The following is a 16732-nucleotide window of genomic DNA, read 5'->3' on the forward strand; positions in this document are numbered from 1 at the left end:
AGGAGGAAGCGAGGCCGAGCGCCCTCATCACGTGGCACGGGAGCGCGGGAAACCGCCTGCGGAAAAGGAGGAGGAGTGATTGTGGAGAGCAGCGCTGCTGAGATGGACCTGGGGGTCCTGAGGGATGAAAGGCTGAACGTGAGCCGCAGTGTGTGATTACAGCTCTGAAAGCAAACGGGATCCTGGGCTCCAGCAGCAGAGGGTTGCAGCAGGGACAGGGAGGGGATCGTCCCTCTCTGCTCTGCTTTGTGAGGCCCCATCTGCAGCACTGCGCCCAGGGCTGGGGCACCCAGGACAAGAGAGACAGGGAGCTGTTGGAGAGGGTCCAGAGGAGCACAGAGATGAGCGGGGGGCTGCAGCACCTCCCTGCAAAGCCAGGCTGGGGGAGCTGGGCTCGTTCAGCTGGAGAAGAGGAGGCTGGGGGGGAGCTGAGTGCAGCCTGCAGGACCTCAAGGGAGCCACAAACAGGAGGGGAGGCAGCTCTGGGGAAGGGGGGATGAGAGCAGGATGAGGGGAATGGCTGGAAGTGGAAGGAGGGCAGCTTTCAGCTGGCTGTCAGGGGGAAGTTGTTTGCTGTGAGAGTAGGGAGGTGCTGGAACAGCTGCCCAGAGAGGCTGTGGATCCCTGTCCATCCCTGGAGGTGTTCAAGGGCAGCAAGGATGGGGCCCTGGGCAGCCTGGGCTGCTGTGAGACGTGGAGGTTGGTGGCCCTGCATTGGTGTGGGGTTGGAGCTTCGTGATCCTTGAGGTCCCTTCTAACCCAAACCGTTCTGTGATTCTGTGAAAAGGAGGGAAACAACCACAAGAGGGCAGACAGGGCCACCGGCACCCGGACACGGAGCCACCCCGGCTAATTAACCTTACCTGCAATCCTCCAACCCACGCCCATCAGTGCTTCTCCACTCCCCCCACCCCTCTGACAGCAACACCCAAGTGTGGCTGAACCAGAACAGCTTTTATTAACAGAAGCAGCGCCCAATGGACAGACAGCCATACAGGCAGATGGCTGCAGCCCTGCTAGCAGCCCAGCCAGGGGTCTGTGCGGCTCTTGCGGGAGAGGAAGGAGATCTTGCGTGCCATCTCATTGTTGTAGACACGCCGGCACGCCTCATAGGCCAAGCGCTGCCTTTTGCGGCACGGCTTCTCGTAGTAACGCCGCTGCTTCACCGACTCAGTGATGCCATCCTGTGAGAGGATCCTGTGGGGAAGGGGACACCAGAGAACCATGATCACATCCTCCTCCCACCGCTGTGACCTCATTGCCACTTCCTGCACTGCCCGCAGCCCAGCAGCTTGTAACGTCCTGACAGCCTTTATCTCCCCTTTCACCGAACCCTGTGCCTGCTGAGCCTTTGCATTTCAAGATCAAAGCTCACACTGCTTATTGTCCCCCCTGCTCGCTCACCACATGAAACTCACTTCACAATAAATGAGCTTTTTCCCTGATGCTGAGCCCTGCAGAGATCTTTGAGTGGAATGCAAAGATCTGCTGTCAGCTCCCAAACTTTACAGCTGGTGCGTTCCAGACATTGCTTCTTCCTTGCTGCACCTGGGAGGTTGCAAGGACTTGAAGAGATGCAGGAACCCAAAGTCACTGCAGCTCTGGGAGTGCACCTGATTCCACAAGAACACAACCAAAAATGGGCTGCAAAAAGGAGGAAGGTGCTGCTCTGAAAGGAGAGGGATCAGGACCCAGAGCTGCACAGGAAAAGAGATGGGACCCTTGTGCGGAGCAGCCAACTCACATCAGAGGGCGGACCCGAGGCAGGGGGGGCCGTGAAGTCCTTTCTGCCCCAACCCCCTGCGATGCTCACCGGGCCCAGCCGCAGCCCCTCACCTGCTCAGCGCCCCATAGGCCGCATCCACGTTGCCATTTTGCACCATGACGGTGCGGCCGATGAAACGGAGATGATTCGCCATGGCCGAGGGGCTCCGCTGAAGGACAGAACCGCCCCGGGATCTCCCCTTACCCCATGAACCTCCGGGACCTCGCGAAGCGGCGACGCCGCCACTCACCTCCGTGTGCCCCGGAACCGGAAATTGCCACCGGCCCCAGGCCGAGGGGCGGGGCTTAATGCGATGGGCGGGGCTAGAAGGGGCGTGACATTGCAGGTCAATGGGGGCGTGGCGTGAATGAAGGAGGCGGAGCCAGGAGAGAGGCTCCGCCTCCGGGTATCCTTATGGGGTCCTGGGTAGGGGTCACCGTGTGGGGCTGGGAACAGCACCAGGGGATCCTGGTACCAGGGGAGACATTGGACTGGGGGTTATGGGGTCCAAAGGACACCGGGCCCAGGAAGAGACACAAGTCCTGGTAAAGGGCACTGGGCCCAAAGGGGGGACACTGGCCCCCCCATGGGGGACATCAGAACAAGTCCAGGAGGGACGCTGCTCCAAGGGACAGTGGGTATGGACACAGCAGAACTGCAGGTGACACAGGGTCCAGGGGTGACACCAGGCCACAGGGTGACAGAAGCACTGGGGGGGAACTGGACCACTTGGGGGGAAGCAGCGGATCCAAGGGACAGCAGCCCCAGGGGACACAGGGCTCAGGGATGACACTAGGACTCCAAGTGGGGACACCAGGTTCAAAGAGGACAACAAATCCAGAGGACAGTGATCCCAGGGGACATCATGTACCATGGGTGGAGATGCCAGGTTTAGGGGACAGCAGTTTCAGGAGGGCCACTGGGCCACATGGGGGGGGGGGGAAGAGCACTGGATCCAAAGGACACCAAGCCCAGGGGTGACACCAGGACCCAGTGGGGGCCAGGTTGAGGGAACACCAGGACCCAAGGAGACAAAACAGCCCCTCCACCCCCACGTCACACCCCCAGCGAGTACAGAGGACACCATCACAGCCCAGCCCAGCCGCTCCGCTGCCATTTATTGCTCCCACGGGGGGAACGCGTCGCGCCCCAAAACCCTGCGGGGAAGGCACGAGGCTGGGGGGGTGGCTGTGCTGCTGCGGGGGGGCCCGCCCCCCACCCCCATCCTCCTGTCCCCTTGTGCCCCCCCGGCGTTGCAGCGAGGCCCCAAGGCACCGCGCTCGGGGTTGGGGGGGGGGGCGGCTCTGCTGCGTGTCTGTGGGGTTTGGGGGAGGGGGGAAAGGGACCCCAAAAATCCACTTCGTTTGAGGTTGTTCTCGCAGTCCGGGGACGGGGCGCTGCCTCCTGCCCCCACTTTCAAAATAATAATAATAAAAAAAGAAAAACAAACAAACAAACAAACAAAAGAAAATCAAACAAACAATTAAAAAATAAACCAGGAAAAAAAAAAAAAAAAGGCTGAAAAAAATAAACCCAAAAACCAAAATGAAGAAGAAGAAAATCCTGTGCTGGGGACGGTCACACATCAGGTGCTGCGGGGGGCGTGGGGGCCCCAGTCCGGGTGGGGAGGGGGCACTTGGGGTGTGTTGTCCCTGTTGGTGTCGTTTCTGATGTCACCCCCGATGCTGTCCCCGATGTCCCCCCCGATGTCCCCGACGTGGCGCCGTCCCCGTGTGCGCTGCGGCGGTCTCGGAGCAGCAGGAGGACCCCGACGGGGTCGGGTTCAGGGCCGGCTTTAGGGGCGACGTGGGGGAACCAGACTTTGAGCATCACCTCCACCTGCAGCAGGGTCCCCAGGTAGCGTGCGCTGCAAGGCGGAGGGGGCCCCCATCAGCCCTCAGCCCCACGATGGGAGCGTTTGGGGGCTGCGGAGCCCCTGATAGAGAGGAGATGCTCGGGGTGTTTGGGGTTTTTTGGGTACTCACCCCATTTCGGGTTTTTGCAGGACGCCGATAATCCGCTGGATTCTGTCCATGGCCACGCTCTGCTGGAAGCTGCTGAGCCCTGTGGGGTGGGATCCCCCCCGTGCCATAAATGCCCGTCCCATGGGGTGAGTTTGGGGACACCGTGGGGACGGAGCTCCCTTCCATAAATCCCCATCCCATGGGACAATGCTGGCGACACCGTGGGGACAGAACCACTGTGCCATAAATCCCTGTCCCATGAGGTGGACATAGGAACGTAGGGATGAGACCCCATATCATAAATCTCAGTGCTATGGAAAAGTTTTGGGGTCACTGTAAAGGGGGCCATGGGGATGGAACCATTGTGCTGTAAGTCCCCACCCCATGGGGGGGAGGGGAGCATTGGAGACACTATTGGGATGTGGTGGAGGATTTCCCATGCCATAAATCCCTATGCTGTGGTTTTTGGGATCGTGGGGCACCCACCTTTGTCGTATCTCCCCATGCGCAGCCCATTGAGCAGCTCTGTCAGAGGGCGGATGAAACCCCGCAGCTCCCGGCACTGCAAGGAGGAGGAGGAGCAGGAGGAGGAGGAGGAGGAGGAGGAGGATGAAGACCACCATCCCTATGAGACCCCCAACACCCCCCTCCACAAAGACACCCCGAAACCACCCAATCAGGAACGCTCTCTCCAACCCACACCGCAACGCACTGGTTTTTTTCGTCCAAAACCTCACTTTTTGGGCAAAGAGGCGGTCGCCGTCGCTGGGGGGGGTGGTGTTGTGCCGGGGACCCCCATCCCCATCCTTTGGCCGCTTCGCACCACGCAGCACCGGGGGCGGCTCCGGGTCCCCCCCTGCCCTCCTCTTACGGCTCCGCTCAGACCGGGGGGGCGCTGGGGGGGCTTTGGGGGGGGTCTCAGTCCCAACGCCATCACCAGAACTGGGGGAGCGCTGGGAGGGTTCCATGGGGTCACCTGGAAACGGGGAATGGGGAAATCAATGTGAGGATGGGAATTTGCATCCTTTCATTTTGCCCTTCTTACAAATCTTTTTTTTTTTTTTCTTTAACCTTCTTCCTCTTTTCTTCACCTTTTCTTCTTCTACGCTTTTTATCTTTTTTTTTTTTTAAAACCTTTTTTTTTTTTCCGGTCGTTTTCCCATTCATCTTTTATTTTTTATTATCATTATTATTATTTATCATTTTCCCCTTCCCTGCCGAGCGCTTCCAGTCCTCCCCCCCCAGCACCCCCGCCCCTTATGCCCTTATCTCCCCCTCCCCCTCCCCCTCCCCTGTTCCCGGTTCCCCTCCCTCGGTACGGATACCCCCCCACCCCACCTCTCGCCGCCCCGCACCCACCCACCTGCCGGCGGCAGCCGCTGCGGCGGGGCCGTGCCCGCCCGGTGCCGCTCTCCCCGTCCCTCCGTCCCCGTCCCGCTCCCGGTTGCGCTGTCCCGGCACCGGCGCCGGTTCCGCCCCGGCTGCGGCTGCCCCACGCGTACACGTGCGCGGCCGCACGTGCCTCCGCCGCCGCCCCGCCCCCTGCGCTCCCATTGGCTGTCGCACGCCCGGTAGTGGGCGGAGCCGCCTCTCGCCTCCACGCCCCTTATACCTGATTGGTTGCTGCCTCCGCACGCCGTGCCCAATGCGGACGCTGCCCCGAGGCGATTGGTTGGGAGGGTGGGGCCGTGGCCACGCCCCTCCATGTGGCGAGGCGGTCGTGCGGCGCGACACAGCGCCCCCTACCGGGCGGCGGTCACAACGCCGGGGTTGGCGGGGAGCGGGGCAGGTCTCGGTGGAACCGGGCCGGGCCGGGCCAACCTACGGGAGCCCTCGGTGAGCGCAGATCCGCGGCCGCGTCCCGCCGGCAGTACGGGACGGAGCTCAGCACCGCCCACTTCCCGTTCAGCCAATGGGCGACGGCTCCGTGCCGGCTCGCGGGCGGCTCAGCCAACGGGAGCGCGGCGTCGCCTCAGCGCCGTTACATAATGGCTCGCGGGGGGGGCAGGCGCGTGTGCGCCCACGTGGGGGCGGGGCTGGCCGTGCGCGGGCGTGGGAACGCGCGTGGGGGGCGCGGGAACGCGCGCGGTGATGGGCGGGGCTTTGTCTGAGCCCCTCCCCCCATCCCCCCGTGCGTCCCTCCCAGTATCGCCCGTTGCTCCCCCACGACCTTCTGAGTGCCCCCCACTGCCTCCCAGTTCCCCACCAGCTGCCCCATAAGTGCCCCCCGGTGCCTCCCAATGTGCTCCCTATGTGCCCCCCAGATAGGAAGCCCTACACCCCTCCAGCACGGAGAGCCCCCCAAGCCCCCCCCCCCCCCCATAACGGTCACTCCCTACTCCGCCACCCCAGCGCCTCAGTGTCCCCTCTCCTTCCCCCCGCCCCCTTTTCATCCCTGCGGGACCCCTCACCCTCTCCCCCCACCCCCAGCTCCCCTCCTCCATCCTTTCCCATCCCCATTCTCCCCTCCCCGGGGTTTGGGGGGGGAGGAATTCCCAGGGGGGGTATTTAAGGGCGGGCAGCGGCACCCAGCAGCTCCCCCTGCCATGCTGCGCGCCCTCCTGCTGCTGGGGGCTCTGTGCCCTGCGCTGCCTGCTGGTGAGTGCCCCCTCATTGCCCATTTCTGCAGGAATTCACCCCAATTCGCAGCTCCCTCCATTGATGTCACCCCCCTCCCCGTGGCCATGGGGAAGGGTTGGGGGATCCCCTGGGTTGGGGGACCCCCTCAAAGCCCTGTACTCCCCTCCCAGAGTCCCCCAACAGCTCTGCTTCCTTCACAGGTCCCCACTGGACGTATGAGGGTGAGTGGGGTCCGTGCAGGAGCACTGGGGTGAGCCCCCCCCCCCAAGGCACCTCAGTGGAACCCGGGGTCGCCCCCACCCCAATTCCCCATTGCCCTCACTTTGAGCACCTCATTCCTACCCCAAATCCCCATTGCCCCCCTCCAGACACCTCAATGGAACCTGGGGTCACCCCCATCCCAATTCCCCACTGCCCCCCCCCCTCCCAACACCTCACTCTAACCCAGGCTCCGATCCCAGTGCTGCCACAGAGAGGAGGGGTCCCCCTAAATGGGAAGGTGCTCAGTGGGCGACCACCCCCATAACCAACATCCCCCGCTCCCCAGGAGGCTGTCGGATGGGCAGTAGGGCCCCCACACCCTCCCCCCAATACCAAGACCCCAATGGGCCCATTGTATTCCTTTACATAAGGCACAGAGCCCCGCTTCGGCTGCCAAATCCAATTAGGGTCCATCCACGGCCAAATCCCCGCTAAACCCCTCTGTGGGGATGGGGACCCCACGGGTGCCACCGCTGTGGGGTCAGCGCAGGTCGTCTGAGCGGCTGCCTTTGTCCCTGCTTCACCAGCTGGAAAAATGTCCCCAGATTAGTGGTGGCACCAGGCTGGGAACGTCACCGATGTCCCCACGGGGCCGGTTTTTAGGGGGTCAAAACAATGGCTTTTGGGGGAAAACAATAGCGTTTAGGTCCACGTGGTGCTCCAGGTGTGTTATAGGGCTGGGGAGAGTTGTCCCTATGGGTCCCCATGCTGTCACCCCACAGGTCCCCATGGGCAGCACCACTGGCCTGAGGGACACCCAGCATGCGGGGGCCGATCCCAATCCCCCATTGACATCGCAACGCAGCGGGTGCTGCCCGACCCCTCGCTGCCCCCCATCCGCCCCATGGGGTACGACCACCCCCTCGTCCCCACCTTCAGCCTCACCAACAACGGCCACACTGGTGAGAATGGGGTCTGGGGGGGTGGTGGTGGGGGTCTCTGTGTCACAGCCCCGCTCAGCCTCCCCCCCTTTCCATGGTATTCCCTGCAGTGGTGCTGGCACTGCCACCCACCCTACACCTGGAGGGGCTGCCCCGAAGCTTTGCTGCTGCACAGCTCCATTTCCATTGGGGTCACAGTGGTCATCCTGAGGGGGCTGAGCACCTCCTAGATGGGCGCCGGGCACCCGCAGAGGTATAGGGGGTGTGTTGGAATGGGTTCGGGTGTGGGAAATGGGCTCAGGAATGGGTATGGATGTGGGAAATGGTATGGGAACAGGAGTGGGAATGGGTTTGGGTGTGGGAAATGGCATGGGAATGGGTAGAGGTGTGGGAAAAGGTATGGGAACTGGCACAGGAATGGGTCTGGGTGTGGGAAATGGTATGGGAACAGGTACAGGAATGTGTCCCAAGTGAGGGAACTGGGCACAGGGATGGGTCTGGGTGAGGGGATCAGCATGGGAATGGTAAGGGGTCTGGGAAATGGCATGGGAATGGTGTAGGAATGGATATGGGAAATGGGCACAGGGGTGGGTCTGGGTGCAGGAATCAGCAAAGGAATGGGTAGGTGAATGGCTCTGGGTCTGGGAAATGGCATGGGAATCCATATGGCAATGAGTGTGGGCATGGGAAATGGGTGCAAGAATAGATTTGGGTGCAAGAAGCAGCATGGAAATGGGCGTGGGGATGGGTACAGGCGAGGGAATCAGGTGCACGAACAGATCCAGCTGCAGAAATCAATACAGAATGGGCCCAGGACAGGGGCAGGGTGTGGGGCTGGGGGAAGGTGTGGGGCACAGGGCACGGCCGGGGGTCCCAGCCCCACGGTGCCGCAGATGCACTTGGTGCACTACGACGCGGAGCGCTACGCCAACGCCAGCGAGGCACAGCACCACGCAGCCGGGCTGGCCGTGCTCGGCATCCTGCTGGAGGTACGGGGTGGGGGACGGGGCCACCCCCCGCCACCCCCCAGCCTTACAGCACGGCCCTGAGCCCCTCCTCATCCCCCACCCCCCCAGGTTGGCGATGAGCCCAACGCCGCCTACGCCAACATCCTGAACCATCTGGGCAGCATCCGCTACGCCGGTGAGACGGCTGCGCGAGCGAGAGGGCAGCGCGTGGGAGACAAAGGGGAGGGTGAGGCAGGGGGAACCCCACGCTGCTGTCCTCTGCAGGGCAGACAACGTCCATCCCCTCCTTCAGCGTGCAGGAGCTGCTGCCCGAGCGCCTGGACCGCTACTACCGCTACAACGGGTCCCTGACCACCCCACCATGCTTGCAGAGCGTGCTCTGGACCGTTTTCCAGCAGCCCGTTCGCATCAGCGTGGCGCAGGTAAAGCTTTGGGGCTTTTGGGGCTGTCGGGGTGAGGACAGAGGTCGCAGTTGTCCCCTTCCCTTTGCAGCTGGAGCAGCTGCAGGGTTCTCTGTACGCCACAGCTGTTGATGAGCCCTCAGCTGAGCGCCTGGAGGACAATTTTCGGGACCCCCAGGACCTCAACCAGCGTCCAGTGCTGGCGTCCTTCACCAGCAGTGAGAACTGAGCTCTGGGACGGATGCAGGGGGACCCCACAAAGGCCCTCAGAGCTCAGTGTTGGCTCTTCTCTTGCAGGTCCCCAGGGGTATTCAACAGGTAAAGCACAACCACGGCAGCTCTGGGGGGGGTGGGGACATGGGGACACCCCCTGCCCGCCCTGAGCCCTCTGTGGGGGTCACACAGGTGAAGTCATCGCCATCGTTTTCGGCACCGTCCTCGGCAGCCTTGGCCTCTTCCTCACCGTTCACTTCGTGAACAAACGACTTCGGTGAGTCAGAGCCTCCCTTCCCCCCTGAAGAATCCTCACCACCAAAAGGGAGGGCTGGGGGTGTACTGGGACCCCCCCCCCCCAAATCCTCACGGAGGGTCTCAGCCCATCCCTTCTCCTGTAAGGCAGTGCCCGGAGGACACGGGAGCAGGACGTCGTTTTCAAGGCCTCCTCCCGGCGCGCGGCTTCAGATGAGAGCCACCGACCCTGAGCCAGGAAGGGCCCCCCCAGGAAGAGTGTGGTGGGGCTCAGCCCTACAGCAGGGGCCCCACTGGAAGTAAAGCCCCTTCCCAACCCCAACAGGCAGAGCAGGTTGCAGAGCACTGACCCCACTTCCCCCCCCACTTCACCCCATCCCATAAAATCTCGGTGCCATGAACGCTCATCACTATTAAAAGGGTTTTACTCTGAATCAAAAAAATAATTTAAGACTCGTTCCCTCCCCCGCTCACACAGCAGCTCCCAGACACTTGGAAAAAACAATAAAACAGAATGGGAGAGCAGCAAAATGGGGAGGGCAGAGCAGCCCCCACCCCTTGCTGGTTATGGGGGGGCTCCGTGGCCCCAAAACAACAGATATCGTCCCAAAAACAAAAGGGGAATGGGAGCATAGGAGCGAACACTGGGGAGAGGGGTGGTCCCAGAGTCACAGCCCAGAGCCCCTCACTGGGGAAGGTGAGGGAAGGGGGTCCTCTCCCATGCCTGGGGGGCACCACAGCAGCCCCAGTGGCACCTGGATCTTCTCCCAGCGCTCACCCCGCAGAGACCCTGTGAGAGACTAATGGAAAGTCATTAACGAAGCTAACGGGAGCACTATGGCCAGAGGTGCCCACGAGGCTACAGCATGGCACCAGGCAGAAACTGCCCCAAAAGGTGCCCAGTGTGGGCGGCAGGGAAGGGACGGGACTTGGAGCAGAGTTTGTGCCACAGCTCCAGGTCAGGGTGGGCGAGAGGGTCGTTCAGTGGGGCTGCAATGGGGCTGAGCTGAGCCCAGCAGAGCCGTCCGGGAGCTCCAGAGGAGCAAACCTTCCCCAGGCTGCCCTGGCACCGCTTGGAGCCCCGCAGCCTCAGCGTAAGTGAAGGCAGCACTGAGACCTCCCAGCTGCCAAAAACAGGGCACTTGGGTATCGAGGCGGCGCAGGCGGGCAGGGCTGCCATCGCTGCTCAGTCCTCAAAAGGCACCTGCAGTGCTGAGTACATCATCACTCTGCTGTCATCCTCCTGCTTGCCTGGGGAGAGTCCCAGAAAGAAAGGAAGAAGAGGGTGAGTGTTTAACAACAGAGGGAGCAGGGCTGTTTTGGAATGGGGCTTGCTTGTGGCTTGATATAAGTCCCCCAAAAGCCAGGAGATGCAGCTGCTGCTTGGGGACAGACAGGCAGGTCTGGGTGACACCCATCCTCTCACATCCCCTCAGCTGATGCTGCAGACACCCAAAGCCCACAGACCTCCCTGCACTCTGGCAGCTGAGGTCGACCCACCAAAATGCCCGCAGGGCACAGAACCATACAAGATCCCAAGCTGGAAAGAGCCCATAAGGATCACCGAGTCCAGCTCCTGGCTCCAAACAAAAATCAGACCACAAACAACCCCACTTGGCCATAGTGACACCCCCATATCAGATGCCCCTCCCTGCCCAGCCCACTTCTTACAGGAGAGGCACTTGAGGATGTTGTGCAAGGAGCCCCCAGCTGTGAAGAAGGCCCAGATGCCCATACAGAAGGTGATGATGTAAATGGGGACCAGGCTGGCCACGTACCAGGGGTTCAGGAATGTCTGCAGAGACAGAGAACAGTTAGGAACGTCACCAGCTGCCAGCCACGCCAGGCGCCTCCAAGGCCCTTGTGAAATGGCTGCAGGGTGTGAGGAAACGGGAGCCCTCCTTTTATGTAGCTGCCTCCAAACATGGCAGTGCTCCGGTAAGCCTGGCTAAAATTCCTGTCTACAAGTTTCCCACCAAGGGCTTAGCAAATAATCCCCCAGCTGACCCGCAGCCCTCCACTAACTCTGCTTAAATCCCACGTCCCCAAGGCACAGCAGAACAGGCTGCCCTGGCCACGAGGTGCACAAGAGGGACAGGACTTGCCCAACGCCTCTGTGGCAGAGAGGGAGCTTGAGACCCCAGTGGGGGTCCCTACAATCCCCTCGCTGCCCCCAGATGGGCATATGGTGACATCTGCTTTACTTGGGGGGGACAGCTTTAGGTGCAGAGGTAGTCTGCTCCAGTGCACCAAACTCACCAGCCCCGACGTAACGAGGTGACTGATGACAACCAGCCCCAAGCACCAGTAGCGGCGTTTTTCGCAGGCGTCGAAGAAAATCACTCCCCAGAAGGTGTGGAGCAAAACAACAGCCATGGTAAGGAATGCTGTGGGAAGAGGGTGACACAGAACCCCTCAGAGCCCCCCACACCTCCCTGCTAAGGTGGGGCAGATCCAAGCCAGCCCCCAGCCTCACCCGAGGTGATGAAGTAGTACGGTGAGTCCCCATGGATCCCGACGATGCCCGGCCCGATGGAGTCTGCCAGGATATTAATGACTGAGAACACGCCGCTGATGATGCCAAAGGACAGACCTGACACTGCAGAGGGGACAAGGACACCAGCTGCGACCAACCGTGACTGTGTCGTATGCTGTGCCCACCTGATGCCTGCCTGGTTCTGCGCTCACCATACGCCATCTGCTTGAGAGAGATGGGCGACCGGCCGTCCTCGCTGATCGTCGCCAGGCCTTCATCTGCTTTCCTGCTTGGGCAGAAGGGAAAGCATGAGGAGGTGGGGAGAAACAGGGCCTGCGTGGGGATCTGCCCTGCAAAGGGAGCTGTGTCAAACAGGATGGAGAGGTGGTTATAAACAAGTTTGGAGTGAAGGAGAACAGCTCCAGTGTGGGATCTAAGAGGAAGAAACTCGTGGATAAAAATCAGAGCTCAGCAGTGACCACAGCTACCAGAAAGTCACTCAGGACACAGCTTGAGAGGACCCAGGGTGAGGGAGTAGGGAGCGCTGCCCATGGACGGGCCCTTACTTGAGCAGCTTGAAGTAGGCAAATCTGAAAGCCTCCTGCAGCAGGACGGAGACAGCGGCCCCAAAGACAAGGAGGCCATACTGAAGTCTGGCATTGCCCTGGTCGCTGAGATGGACCGAAATGAACCAGATGAGAGAGGCCAGGAGCAGTGACACCAGCCAGAAAAACGCCCTGCAGAGAGAGAACAGCGAGCTGAGACAGGGAACCCCGGCAGCACTCAGCATCTGGAGGTTAAGGATCATGCAGCTGGGACACGCTGAGCCATCAGCTGCTGCTGTGGTTTGTCTTGGCTCCAGGTCAGCATGGGAAGTTTTTGGTGGCAGAGTTTGCTGTTTGATCACTGTCATGTGAGACGTGACAATCTGCCTGAGGAAGCGCACAGCTGAAAATCAAACAGATTTGGAGACAGAAATCTGCCTTTCTCTCTTAGGGCCACATCAACCTTTTCTGCAGACAGCTGCTGCCCTAGGAAGCAGGGAAAGCTGCTCGGTCCTGCACCTCAGGAAGGCTCAGTCGAGGGCCTGTCCTTGGAAAGATGAGCGCAGTGAGAAAGGGACGGCTCAGATCCACTCCTGTCTCCTTCCCAGACAGAGAACCCTGCATTAACCCATGGCAGCAGCGAAGCCCTGGCAGGAGCCATGACGTGGGGACCAGCAGCACCACGACAGACAGCACTTCCCCTGGAGGGGGGGCTCAAAGGGCTGTGCCACCAGCCCTGCCCCAATAACAGCACCAGGCCTGATAAGAGGGCAGGTCGGAGCCAATCCAGGCTCCTGTATCCCATGGAGGGGAGGCTTTGCCTCCCTGCTGTGTCCCCGCCCGTCCCCTCACACTCCCCCAAAGACCCCCAGAGCCACCAACACCCCCCAGCCCCTCTCCAGCCCCACCAAACAGCACCTCGGACCCCCTCACGACCCCCCGACCCCCCCACACCCACCCCAACGCGCCCTAAAGGCCCACTCGGCCCCAATCCCCCCCAGCAGGCCTTAAACCCCCCCTTAAAGGCTCCCGGTCCCCCAAACGACCCCCGTGGCAGCCCCCTAAGCGCCTCCCTATGGGCCCTAAAGCCCCCCCCCCCCCGGGTCATCTCTCACCCCGCCACCAGGATAATGACCCGCAGCGGTTCGGCAGCCACCGTCAGCAGCACGAGGGCGAGCGCGGGGCCGAAGGCGATCCCGGCACAACCGAAGAAGACGGCGGCCCCCATGGCGGCGGGGGGGGAAGGGGAGGGGAAGGGAAGGGGGCGGAGCGACCGCGGGGCACGACGGGAGTTGTAGGCCGGGAGAGAGCGAGGAGCGAACAGCGCCCCCTTGGCGGTGGGAGGACTCGCAAAGCGTGGGGTCGTCGGGGACATTTTGGAGGCGGTGCGGGGAGGGAAGGTGAGCAGCACGCTGTGGGCCGGGCCGTTTTTAAAGCTTAAAGGCCTTTATTTGTTCATCTTTAGGCAAAGCGGGCTGGGAAACCCCAGCACGGTGTTGGCTTTGGGGTCTGGTGGTGTCATGGCGCTGTGGGTCCGGATAGGGTGAGGTCTGCATACAGCAGCTCCCCCTGTGGCACCGACACCATCGCTGCGGCTCCGGCCCCACCGCCTCCACTGACCCCGGCACCCCCCACCATCCCCATAACGGCCTCATTGTCCCCCCCCAGCAGACCCCCACCACCCATCCAACTCCCCATTGCCACCCATTGACCCCCATTGCTCCCCATCATCCCCCGTATCCTCCCATTGCCACCCATTGCCCCCATTGACACCCCATTGTCTTCCACATCTCTCCATTGCCCCCCTTTGCCCCCATCATCCCCCACATTTCCCCACTGCCCCTCATTGCCGCTCACTGCCCCCCATTGCTCCCCATCATCCCCCCATTGCCACCTATTGCCCCTCATTGCCACCCCATTGCTCCCCATCATCCCCCACATCCCCCCATTGCTACCCATTGCCCTTCATTGCCCCCCATCGTCCCCACTGTTCCCCACATCCCCCCATTGCCACCCATTGCCACCCATTGCCCCTCATTGCCGCCCCATTGCTCCCCATCATTCCCCACATCCACCCAGCGCCACCCATTGCTCCCCATTGCCCCCCATTGTCCCCCACATCCTCCCATTGTCCACCACTGTCCACCTCACTGCCCCCACCAGGACCCCCACCTGTGATTCTGGAGGCTCCAGGACCGTTGGCTGATGGCTTGAAGATGGGACAGGAACGCGGTCCCAGCATTGGGCTGCGGTGACAGGGAGGTGGAGGATGGGGGGGCATTGAGACTGGGGGGAACTGAGGATGGCAGAGTGGGATGGAGCAGCCCCAAAGGGGGGCACAGGACAGTGGGGGTCAGCAGGTGCACGAAGACACCCCATCCCTGCCCCACTCCTTACCTGTCCGTGCAGGGAGAAGACAACGGGCACTGAGGCAGAGGCTGAGCAGCAGCAGCAATATCCCAGCCACAGCCATTCCCACAGCGCTGGGCAATGGGCAGCCACCTGGGGACCAGTCTGTGTCCCATCACTGCCACACAGACCCCACTGTCCCCCAGGATCCTCCCGTGGACCCCCAGCAGCATCCATCAACACTACAATGACCCCATGGCCTCCCCTCATGCCTCCACCACAGCCACCATGACCCCACTGACCCTGACACCACTCTGCTCTGATCCTCACCCCAGCATTGCACCATCTCCCTGTCCATCCCAGCAGGAAGGAGCCACAAAGGGGGGTCACCCCACCCTCCTTTCCCCCCATCCTCCCAGCCCTGTGCTTACCCACAGCCTCATGCAGCTCTGTGCTCCTCTGGATGTGGGGCCCGGAAGCATTGAAGCGAACCTCACAGAGCTCCCCAGCCCCCCAAGGGCTGAGCAGCAGCTCTGTGCTGTTCCCCAGCCCCAGCACCTGCTGGGGACGGTCCCCCCCCAGCCAGGAGATGAGGACGGGGCCACCAGAGGCACCCACAGCACAGACTGGGCTGAGGGGAGACCGAGTGGACCAGCGGGTGGCCAGAACCTGCACCCAGCTGTGGGTCCTCCAGCTGTCTGCAGAAAGGGAGCACAGTAGGGACCCCCACATAGTGCCAGTGGGTGGGGGGGGGTCTGTTCAGGGGAGGGATGTGGGAGTCACAAGCACTGGGGGAGGCATGAGGGTCCATTTCAATGGGGAGGACATGGATGGCGGACAACAAGCAATGGGGGATCTTTGGGGGCACACTAAGCAGAGGTCCGTGGGGGGTCTCATCCAGTGGGGTGAGATGGGGGTTGTCCCAGCCAGTGAGGGCAGCATGGAGAGTCCCAACCAATGGAGGGACGTGGGGGTCCCAACCCACTGGGATGCTCTCCGGAGGAGAGGAAGCAGGGGGCTGTGTGAGATGGGGCAGACCGAGGGGTCCCGTTCAGTGGGTATGGTGGGGTTCCCATCCAATGGAGCCTCGGGGTCCCCCCATGCCTTCCTACCTCCCACCAGCAGCACGGTGCCATTGCTGAACTGCAACTTGGAGACGATGGAGTTTGCACAGAGGTACAGAGCGGCGTCCTTGGGCTGAGCAGCCTGGATGTGCAGCACAGCGAAATAATTCTGATACTCACAGGAGAACACATCCCACCTTTCATCTATGCAGGTCAGAAGCAGTCGGGGCGGCTCTCCGGGTCTGTGTCGGTACCACAGCACTTTGCCTGCTCCATCCATCCTCTCATTTGCCATACATCGGATGCTCACCGCAGCCCCAGGTTCCACAAAGAGGACGGGATCCGGCTGCCACAGCTCCAGCAGCGCTGCGGGGACTGAGCCGAGGTCACTGCCAGCCCCAACCCCCAGCACCCCGTTAGCACGAAGCCCCCCCAGCCCCAACACACACCCGTGCACAGCGGCAGCAGCCCCACGGCCACCAGCACTGGATTGCAGGAGGAACCCCCCGGTGCCATCGGTGCGGCACAGCCCTTCTGCAGGGCGCTGCTCAAAGCGTTGGCCCTGGCAGCAACGCTTCCTGGCCACGTGGACACCACGTCCCCATCACAGTCACTTTTTCCCTATAAGGGCCACGGGGTCCCCAGGAGGGTCTCTCTGAGGGTCGTGGTGTCCCCACACGGCTTGGATGTCCCCGTAAGGGATGGAGTGTCTGTATAAGGAATATGGTGTCCCACAAAGGAATCAACGTCCCCAGAAGTGTCACAGTGGCCTCATGAGGGTTTCAGTGTCCCCATGAGAGTCTCAATGTCCCCATGAGGGTCTCAGTGTCCCCATGAGGGTCCCAGTGTCCCCATGAGAGTCTCAGCGTCCCCATGGGGGTCTCAGTGTCCCCATGAGGGTCTCAGGGTCCCCATGAGGGTCTGTGTCCCCATGTGGGTCTCAATGTCCCCATGATGATCTCAATGCCCCAGTGAGGTTCTCAGTGTTCCCATGTGGGTCTCAGCGTCCC

General features: G+C 61.7%; 5 protein-coding genes and 1 long non-coding RNA gene across 7 annotated transcripts; 2 read left to right on the forward strand and 4 right to left on the reverse strand.

Annotated features, from left to right (window-relative positions):
* The first annotated feature begins 3 nt into the window (after window positions 1-3).
* Window positions 4-3281, forward strand: LOC146542650 (uncharacterized). The gene is made up of 2 exons (XR_014879800.1): window positions 4-138; window positions 788-3281. It is a non-coding gene; the product is annotated as an uncharacterized LOC146542650 (long non-coding RNA).
* On the reverse strand, window positions 934-2059 carry MRPS21 (mitochondrial ribosomal protein S21). The gene is made up of 2 exons (XM_010723919.4): window positions 1837-2059; window positions 934-1197 (listed from the first exon to the last, which is right to left on the reverse strand). Exons 1-2 carry the CDS (start codon window positions 1917-1919, stop codon window positions 1017-1019), a joined length of 264 nt encoding a protein of 87 aa, XP_010722221.1. The 5' UTR covers window positions 1920-2059; the 3' UTR covers window positions 934-1016.
* Window positions 2864-5622, reverse strand: CIART (circadian associated repressor of transcription). Its single transcript, XM_085209741.1, has 5 exons — window positions 5093-5622; window positions 4467-4705; window positions 4216-4291; window positions 3751-3829; window positions 2864-3632 (listed from the first exon to the last, which is right to left on the reverse strand). Exons 1-5 carry the CDS (start codon window positions 5433-5435, stop codon window positions 3344-3346), a joined length of 1026 nt encoding a protein of 341 aa, XP_085065867.1. The 5' UTR covers window positions 5436-5622; the 3' UTR covers window positions 2864-3343.
* Window positions 5623-6275: 653 nt separating this feature from the next.
* CA14 (carbonic anhydrase 14) lies at window positions 6276-9701 on the forward strand. Its single transcript, XM_085209748.1, has 11 exons — window positions 6276-6333; window positions 6423-6530; window positions 7293-7472; window positions 7562-7704; window positions 8345-8440; window positions 8528-8594; window positions 8684-8841; window positions 8912-9038; window positions 9118-9138; window positions 9226-9310; window positions 9440-9701. The coding sequence occupies exons 1-11, from the start codon at window positions 6276-6278 to the stop codon at window positions 9519-9521; spliced, it is 1125 nt and encodes a 374-aa protein (XP_085065874.1). The 3' UTR covers window positions 9522-9701.
* APH1A (aph-1A gamma-secretase subunit) lies at window positions 9696-13581 on the reverse strand. The gene is made up of 7 exons (XM_031556912.2): window positions 13425-13581; window positions 12331-12501; window positions 11977-12050; window positions 11765-11887; window positions 11548-11675; window positions 10960-11083; window positions 9696-10539 (listed from the first exon to the last, which is right to left on the reverse strand). Exons 1-7 carry the CDS (start codon window positions 13535-13537, stop codon window positions 10475-10477), a joined length of 798 nt encoding a protein of 265 aa, XP_031412772.2. The 5' UTR covers window positions 13538-13581; the 3' UTR covers window positions 9696-10474.
* Window positions 13582-13750: 169 nt separating this feature from the next.
* LOC116217463 (uncharacterized) lies at window positions 13751-16305 on the reverse strand. Of its 2 annotated transcripts, none has more exons than XM_031556931.2 (6): window positions 16172-16305; window positions 15771-16097; window positions 15090-15356; window positions 14707-14811; window positions 14482-14555; window positions 13751-13878 (listed from the first exon to the last, which is right to left on the reverse strand). In XM_031556931.2, the coding sequence occupies exons 1-6, from the start codon at window positions 16236-16238 to the stop codon at window positions 13828-13830; spliced, it is 891 nt and encodes a 296-aa protein (XP_031412791.2). In that variant the 5' UTR covers window positions 16239-16305; the 3' UTR covers window positions 13751-13827. The 2 variants fall into 2 exon arrangements, with proteins under 2 accessions (XP_031412791.2, XP_031412792.2); XM_031556932.2 differs by having other exon boundaries at window positions 15771-16088; window positions 16172-16295.
* Window positions 16306-16732: the final 427 nt, after the last annotated feature.

The sequence above is a fragment of the Meleagris gallopavo genome, chromosome 27 (genome assembly GCF_905368555.1).
Source record: "Meleagris gallopavo chromosome 27, MGAL_WU_HG_1.1, whole genome shotgun sequence".
Taxonomy (NCBI): Eukaryota; Metazoa; Chordata; class Aves; order Galliformes; family Phasianidae; genus Meleagris; species Meleagris gallopavo.

Coding starts and splice junctions, on each gene's coding strand:
- MRPS21 (XM_010723919.4), bottom strand. CDS start 1,919: ATGGCGAATCATCTCCGTTTCATCGGCCGCACCGTCATGGTGCAAAAT. Junction 1,198..1,836: donor GCCTATGGGGCGCTGAGCAG/GTGAGGGGCTGC, acceptor CCTTCCCCACAG/GATCCTCTCACAGGATGGCA.
- CIART (XM_085209741.1), bottom strand. CDS start 5,435: ATGGAGGGGCGTGGCCACGGCCCCACCCTCCCAACCAATCGCCTCGGG. Junction 4,292..4,466: donor ACCGCCTCTTTGCCCAAAAA/GTGAGGTTTTGG, acceptor TCCTCCTTGCAG/TGCCGGGAGCTGCGGGGTTT. Junction 3,633..3,750: donor CTGCAAAAACCCGAAATGGG/GTGAGTACCCAA, acceptor TCCGCCTTGCAG/CGCACGCTACCTGGGGACCC.
- CA14 (XM_085209748.1), top strand. CDS start 6,276: ATGCTGCGCGCCCTCCTGCTGCTGGGGGCTCTGTGCCCTGCGCTGCCT. Junction 8,441..8,527: donor TGCTCGGCATCCTGCTGGAG/GTACGGGGTGGG, acceptor CCACCCCCCCAG/GTTGGCGATGAGCCCAACGC. Junction 8,842..8,911: donor TTCGCATCAGCGTGGCGCAG/GTAAAGCTTTGG, acceptor TTCCCTTTGCAG/CTGGAGCAGCTGCAGGGTTC.
- APH1A (XM_031556912.2), bottom strand. CDS start 13,537: ATGGGGGCCGCCGTCTTCTTCGGTTGTGCCGGGATCGCCTTCGGCCCC. Junction 12,502..13,424: donor GTCATTATCCTGGTGGCGGG/GTGAGAGATGAC, acceptor CTCTCTCTGCAG/GGCGTTTTTCTGGCTGGTGT. Junction 11,888..11,976: donor TCTCAAGCAGATGGCGTATG/GTGAGCGCAGAA, acceptor TCCCCTCTGCAG/TGTCAGGTCTGTCCTTTGGC.
- LOC116217463 (XM_031556931.2), bottom strand. CDS start 16,238: ATGGCACCGGGGGGTTCCTCCTGCAATCCAGTGCTGGTGGCCGTGGGG. Junction 16,098..16,171: donor GCTGCTGCCGCTGTGCACGG/GTGTGTGTTGGG, acceptor ACCTCGGCTCAG/TCCCCGCAGCGCTGCTGGAG. Junction 14,812..15,089: donor AGAGCTGCATGAGGCTGTGG/GTAAGCACAGGG, acceptor ACTGGTCCCCAG/GTGGCTGCCCATTGCCCAGC.